Source organism: Mus caroli, chromosome 3, assembly GCF_900094665.2.
Source record: "Mus caroli chromosome 3, CAROLI_EIJ_v1.1, whole genome shotgun sequence".
NCBI classification, from domain to species: Eukaryota; Metazoa; Chordata; class Mammalia; order Rodentia; family Muridae; genus Mus; species Mus caroli.
Genome location: NC_034572.1, coordinates 139,365,519 through 139,373,394, shown reverse-complemented (window position 1 = coordinate 139,373,394; position 7,876 = coordinate 139,365,519). Strand labels below are relative to the sequence as shown.

The 7,876-nt window shown below is 44.0% G+C and overlaps 1 protein-coding gene across 2 annotated transcripts in view; it reads right to left on the bottom strand.

Annotated features, from left to right (window-relative positions):
• Mcoln2 (mucolipin 2) overlaps positions 1–7,876 on the bottom strand; it is a 43,485-nt gene that overhangs the window by 23,935 nt on the left and 11,674 nt on the right. For both annotated transcript variants that reach the window (XM_021158221.1, XM_021158222.1), the window contains exons 2-3: positions 3,851–4,010; positions 1,642–1,815 (exon numbers count right to left, since the gene is read on the bottom strand). In XM_021158221.1, coding sequence (XP_021013880.1) covers positions 1,642–1,815; positions 3,851–4,010 — 334 coding nt within the window. The remainder of the gene's footprint in view (positions 1–1,641; positions 1,816–3,850; positions 4,011–7,876) is intronic.

Here is a 7,876-nt window from a genome sequence, read left to right as displayed (position 1 = left end):
GGTAGGGAAGTGGGGGGCGCTATGGGGGACTTCTGGGATAGCATTGGAAATGTAATTGAGGAAAATATGTAATAAAAATATTAAAAATCAAAAAAAAAAAAACCCAACCAGCCTCCAGGCTCTTCCCAGAGCCTGAGGGCATTCTACTTCTGGTCGGTTATTTCTCTCTTCCTGGAACTCCATCTCTATCAACGTGGTTCACTAATTCAAATCTTGGTAAGATGTCACCACTACCATGAGGTGGTGACTTAGCTCCTCCTAAGTGAGACTCCCTCAGTGAGCTCATGAAATTTGTTAACCATCACCTCACATTGTACCTAATAGTTATAACACAATTAATTATATGTCAGTTAGAACAATAAAATCCAGTGAAAATTCAAAACTGCAGACATCCTTCTTATATCAGAATTTCCCCCCCTCTCCTTCCTTGGTTCACGGAGGACTCCAGATGTCACAGATCACGCTAACATGACTAACATTCTTACATTAACACAGTTCTGTGGCTGGCTGCCTTCATTACTAGGGCCTTACTAGACTCCATCTTCATTGCTATGACTTCACTAAGAAACATTTACTATGTTACAGAAATGTAGCAAACAACTACTAATAGTTTCAAGAATATTAAATAATAATAATAATTAATAATAATAATAATAATACAATCTAAGCAAGGTGGAACAGGGCTTTAATGCCGGCACTCAAAAGGCAAAAGCAGGTGGATCTCTATGTTTTTTTCAGGCTGGCCTGGTCTACATAGCAAGTTCCAGGCCAGCCAAGGCTACAAAATGAGACCCCATCTCAATAAAACAAAACCTTATCAAGTAGACTAACAATTAAAAATTTTAGTCTTACAACAATTTCAAGACCCTGTGACTTCTCCCATGGTCTTCACATGCTGTGTTTACTAATCTTAAACTATTACAACATGGTCTTCACCCAATTTTAATCAAGGTTCCTCTTCATGAAAGGACTCCCACCCTACCACAGGCACCACTAAGTATGGTCAAAGGAATTTCTTCCTTAATGCTGCCAGCAAGAAACTCAGCTGTGCTTAGTAGCATGTTTTGGGTTCTCTTCCATTAATGAACCAACCTTCAATATTATATATCTTATTTGTCTTCATTTACCTAGCTTTCCCTTCTAGACAGGCCAGGATTTCATCTGCTACATCATCAATGTGTAGTACTTGCCAAATACCAAGAACCCAAATATTTATTGAATTTATAAAAAGGGGGACACTACTCCTAAATATTTTCTTCAGGTCTGCCAACTTCACACTGTATCAAATCCCATGTCCTTAATACTTGCTAGGATTATTAATGCTATGACACCATATTTCAGACCACCACAGACTTTCAGATTTGGTTACAAACCTACACCAAACCTGATTTTATAATCTCTTAACTCTTTGTTCTAAGGTAATTTCCCCAAAGTAGTAGTTCTAAATCAATACACTAAAAAGGGTTAAAACCCAAGGAAACAATTTAAATGGACAAGTTCTACTAGTATTACTTGAAGTAATAGAAAAGGCCTCAACAGGCTATATGAAATTTGTATGAGGTAATAATATGTATTGGTTTGCTAAGATGACACAGTCACATATCTATATAGTGTTTAAAGTAGGTCATTTAAAACACTTGCCTGCTTTATAGCAAAAAAGATGCTCTCATAGGCGTCCTCCTGAGTGTATATGCTACAGCTGTAGTCATCTTCATCAACTCCAGAAAATCCTTTCAAAAACAAGTGCTTAAAAGCAACAGTGTTATCTTCTTTGAAAGCCACCACCAACTGGTTACTTAAGCCAAACCGAACAAGCTAGGAAAGAAAACAGGAAAGTGACTTTTACCACTTACCAGGGAAAGATCCCAGCTCCCCGGGGCACTAATGCAAGGGCTGTAAGCAAATTATTGAACCCTTTGGTCTCAAGTTTCCTTGTCCATGAAAAGGAGATTCTAGCTGAACCCATTTCACAGGTTTGCAGAGAGAATCAACTGAGCTAGCACACATCAAAACCTCCTTGTGTCTGGTAGCGGCAAGCACTAACCTGTGAGCTATCCGCAGTATAAGGTACCTACAGTGTGTCTCTAACTCAGTGCCCTGCAAAGAACGTCTCCTTTGTGGTTTAAACTGGAGAGAAGAGTGGAGAGAAACAGGGCTCAGTGGCTAAGATCACTTGCTGCTTTTGCCGAGGACCAGAGTTTGGTTCACAGCACCCACACTGGGCAACTCAACCAGGTTTAATGCCAGCTCCAGGAGATCTGACGTCCTCTCTGGTCTACACATGCACTGTGCCCTCGGGTGTATACTCACAGGCACTTCAACAAAAATTCAATCAAATCTGAATCAGAGGTAAGAGACTACGCTAGAGGAAGAACTGTGAGACCGGGAAAAGCTTGAGTAGGTAGCATTTGGGAGAGGGGGGGGGTCAATGGGATGCAGCGGATCAGGACTCAGAAAGTTTAGTTAAAGACCGCAATTGGTTTTTATGGCTATGTGAGCTACAATTTTAGTGATAGAACTGAATTAAATCATCAAAACTGGAGCAAGTTAGAAAACTGGTAAGTAGTGAACTAAATCATTTCTTTATCTTTTAGGAATAAGAATAAAGGGGACCTTAATTTATAGGTCACCAAGACTAAAATTAGAAAACCAAGAATGCAAAAGTGGAAAAAATGTCATCCTTACCACACAGACCCCTGATGCTGGTCTTAGTGCTCCTGAAGTGACTGCTTTCCTTTTTCATGTCCCCCTCCCTCCCCCCCTCCCTCCCTCCTTCCCTTCCTTCCTTTCGTTTTTAAAATTATTTTTATTTTGTTTTAATCTATTAGTGTCTATGGGTGTTTTGCCTGAATGTGTGTCTGCGTGCAACATGCATGCCTGGTACCTACAGAATCCAGAAGAGAGCATCAGCTTCCCTAGGTCTGGAGTAATATAGGGCTATGAGCCACCATGTGGTTGCTGGGAATTGAACTTGGGTCTCTGGAGGAGCAGCCAGTGCTCTGAATCTCTGTGCCATCTCTCCAGCCCTGTGGCTTTTCTTAATGCTGGATGAGCTGGCCCAGCATGCCACACAACTCAAAGAGCCTGCTCGCTCGCTTACGAACTCAGAGCAAAGCTGCAACTGTGCTTACTGAAGAAGCTCTCTTGTATCCAGATGGAGGCATCCTTTAAATCCTTTATATTAACATTCCAGAAAAATCATCCACACACTTTTGGATTGATGGAATCAGTAGATTGTGTACCAGGGGACCCAAAGCCCCCAAGTCGGTTCTGTTTGGATTTTTTCCAGACGTGTGTGTTTCCAATGTAACCACCTGCAGAGAAGTTGCCACAGAAGAGTTCAATGCAACAGCCCAGCAGCTAAATGACAGCTCTAATGACCATTTTCACCATGATAATATGACCTTATATCAGCAGTATGACCTTATATCAAGGTCGAAATGTAAATAAAGCTCAAGCACTCTTGACAAAGCCCAGTAGTTAGCACATCCTGGGGCACAACGCTACCAATAAAAGAAGAATTTAGCAATTTCTGTGTCCGAAAACTTTTAAAAACATTTTAAATAAGATCTGATGGATTTTTGAGAACACCTTGACACCTGTGAACCTCACATGGACTAGGGATGGGGGAATTTAGAAACTCCCTTCTGCGTGAACCTTCTCTTATCTGGTTTTTATGGAGACGTAGCCTCTGTGTATCAAAACCAGATCATCCGAATTGAACTTCAGCCTGCGCTCTGCCCTCTGGAAGCAGTTTGATTTTAGCTTCATGAACTTCAGTGGTATGAGTCTTGCAGACTAACAAGCAAGTGCAGGATACTCCAGAGGAAAGAGTAGCGGTGTGTGTTACCTGTGTGGTCACCATGACTATCTTCAATATCTGCAAGCCCAGTTTCCACGGGATCTGGCGTCTGGCTCGGTACTTCTCACAGGGACTCATGAAGTAGAACTTCAGGTCTTCCCTCAGACACTCTTCCCTCACCTCAGAATCAAGAGACGCCATCGCAGATCTGCCAGAGGAGACAGGTTTTCAATACCCCACAACAGCCTGCTTCTCACCGAACTCCTGACCGGCACCTCCTGTTCATATACGCCACCCTGTTTGCTCCACAGACATACAACTCTCAGACCAGTGAAGCCCTAGAAATCCAAGAGGTTTCCACTCCTTTGCCGCCTGCCTTTGCACTTAACCACCCAGTTCACTCAAAATGCCTATTAGCAGAACTCAAAGTGTTGTCTGCCATTTTCTGCATCTTGGTGTACAATGCCTCCTGTTCCTAAGGAGTTAGGAGAAAGTGTGTGGGTGAAAGGGAGGCTAAGACTGGAAATGTGAGCATTTCTCTATGTGAGAGTGTGTTATACCAGTGCAAACATGATGGGAAGCTGTGAGGAACTTTGGGTTTGAAGTGACCGGCATTTGATCTAGGACAGTGGAATTAAACTATGGAAGAATTAGAGAATCCCTTTCTATGACTACTTTTTATTTCTATGAAAGGAGTAAATCCTCCATTTACGAATCAATATCAATGCTTACAAGACCCCAGAAGAGAGAGTTGCAGGTGATAGATATAATTGGGACACATTATATAGGTGCATGCAATTGTCAAAGAAAAAAAAATATTTGCTTTGACAATATAAACGGTTTGAGGAAATTAGAACTGCAGCTCTCTGCTCATGCCCAGCCAGATTTTGATCAACTTGCTTTTCAACTCCAGACTCCTGGTGGACACATGATTCCCTAAGGCCAGAGACAACCAATGAGATGTGGCCAAATAACTGAGACCATAACTGTTGAGACACATGGCTTCCTTTTTTAACGCAGTATCCAAAATGAGTACAAAGCATTCTAGGAGTAAAGAACTTATTAACGCTCCTATTTTATATTGCCTAAAACCTAAAAAGAAGAATTGTAATAATAATATAACATACAACATGCATAGCACAAACTGATCTGAACTATACATACAGCATAACAGAATAATGCACAGATGGAACAGTGGTGTAATCAGCGTGCTCACAACGGGACTAGTGTGATAAGTGGTTACTGTTGGGACAAAGTCAACAAAGATCAGAGATCATAGATGAGAAGCATGGGCTGTGGTGTTCCTGGAGGGAATCTCGCCCCCAAAGGAGGAGGAGCCTCCAGAGGCTGGACTCACCCCCACAGGGGGAGGAGCCTCCAGAGGCTGGACTCACCCCCACAGGGGGAGGAGCCTCCAGAGGCTGGNCCTCCAGAGGCTGGACTCACCCCCACAGGGGGAGGAGCCTCCAGAGGCTGGACTCACCCCCACAGGGGGAGGAGCCTCCAGAGGCTGGACTCACCACCACAGGGGGAGGAGCCTCCAGAGGCTGGACTCACCACCACAGGGGGAGGAGCCTCCAGAGGCTGGACTCACCACCACAGGGGGAGGAGACTCCAGAGGCTGGACTCACCCCCACAGGGGGAGGAGCCTCCAGAGGCGGGACTCACCACCACAGGGGGAGGAGCCTCCAGAGGCTGGACTCACCACCACAGGGGGAGGAGCTTCCAGGAGCTGGAGCTAGCCCAGAAAGTCAGAGGATCCAGAAAAAAAAATCACCAACATGCCTTCTTCCAATTGTCTCAGAAGCTATCCATCTCAAGCTTGGGTCTTGGAGTCTTACATCCTTTAAACGAGGGAGTGTCTTAAGATTACGTGCTCTGCAAAGGAAAATTGTTCAAGTAACAGATTCCTTCGGATGCTTTTGGGACTAGGGGTTATTCTCATAAATCTCCTTATAGAATCTATTTAAACAGCATCCTGTCTATCTTATAATCTGTGTTATCTGCCTTGATTAACAACTTTAGAAGAAGCTCAGAAAGGCATGATGGGGCAGGACACGTGGAAGCTGGAGGACACCTTAACGAAGCCAGCTCTCTCCTCCGCCTTTATGTGGGATTGAGCCAGGCCTCCACAGCAACTGCCGTTACCTACTAAGCCGTCTTGCAGGTCCTGGATTTCTGCTTCTAATTTGATAATTTTGCTATTATTTATTTATTTTTCTTCTAAGATTCTAGGTTAGCTAGAATCCTCCTGCCCAAAATGAAGAAAGGAGGAGGAAGAAGGAAGACAGGAAGGAAAGACAGAAAGAGGAGAAAGAAAAATGAATGGAGAAGAAAGATGAGGGAAAGAGGTTGAGAAAACACTCCCCATGTAAAATATCCATGCTGCTCGAAGGTGGATAGGGAAATGCCTGTGAAGACCTGGCAGACCATCTAACAGCAGAGAGCTCCTGGGGCAGTCTTGCCGGGTGTCTAGAGTAATGCACTGCCACTCACACACTCTGGGACTTTGGGGGTGCTTTAATGAGAGGGAATCAAGAAACTAGGGCTCAGGACTTCCCAAAGCGCTTCTGTCTGTGGAAGTAGGCTGAGAAACCACTGCTAAGGCTACCCTGCAGACCAGACTGACTCCATATCCTATTTCCAAAGTAAAGAGGAAATGGAAAAGCCAGCCCATCCCCAGATGTGCTAGCGGTAAACCAGACAGAGAGTCTCAGACTTGGGTGACTAGGGTACTTCAAAGAGTGGGGATGCTTGAGTCTGGAGGTTTCCAACTAGAGCTGCCCTTTGTGTCCTGGGATACAGAGATGAGCCTCCAGGAACTTGGGGCAATCTAACGTGTAACTTGTAAGCTATGACCAGCATCTCTTTAAACATACCCAGACCAGTGGTAATCAAGTAACAAAAGAGCTTAGAATGCAGCAGAAACAGCGTGCACCACATCAGAATAGGACATCTTGGAAAAGAGCCTTGTTGAGGCTGGAGGGCCGGCTCAGTGGTTAAGAGCACTGAATGCTCCTCCTGAGAATCCAAGTTCAATTCCAAGCATCCATATGGTGCTAACGACTGCCTGTCTTCAGCCCTAATGGGATCGCTTCCAATGTCCTCTCCTAGCCTCTGCAGGCACTCACTGCACACATATGGTGCACAGAATTACTTGAGGGTCAAATGCCCATACACATAAAAATAAAAGGAAAAGAAAAACAAAGTAGCCTTGCCTGCCATACAATATGAGTAAAATACCTATAAGATAAACTTGAATAAACCAAATAACTTTTTAAAATGAGAAATCAGCGACTAAATGAGTCTCATTTCACAAGATAAAGCTGTGTGTTGTGACTCATATCTAAATCTCAGCACTCCACAAGCTGAGATAAGAGGATCTAAAGAACTTCTAGGCCAACCTGAGCTACATAGTGAGTCTCAGGCCAGTCCAAGCTTTATCTCAAGAAAGAATTTACATATGTATTTGCCTTGAGCCTGCTACAGGCAGCCCCTTAGTTGGCCTTCCCGACTAAATGAGCACTTACTCTGTGGGCTGGTGCTTGGGACAGGACAAGGGCCTGAGTAGGGTCCTTGAAGGTCACATACTTAAGCTCCATCAGGAAAGACTTGTTAACGCATCGTAATTAAGCAGGTGAGCAAGAGCTGAACCACAGTGTTCCCATGATTCCAGGCACAAAAGTCCTGACTTCAAGGTGAGGGGTGTAGAAAGCAAGGAGAAACCCATCTTGGTCATAATACGTAGGCACCGACGCTACAAGGGCACCTTACTGGGAAGGTGGAGGGACGGAGTTACAAGAAACTATCATCTTCCTGGAGCTGATAACAGCATCTTCATAGAGGAGCTTTAGAGCCCAGGAAGATGCCTGTATGAGTGGTACCTTCAGTCACCCTATATCACTTAGCTCTGTAGTGGTTTGAATATGCTTGAACCATAGGAAGTGGCACCATTAGGAAGTGTGGCCATACAACTGGCGGTTATCATGTAGAAGAATGCGAATTGATCCATTCCTATCTCCTTGTACTAAGGTCAAATCTAAGTGGATTAAGGAACTCCACATAAAACCAGAG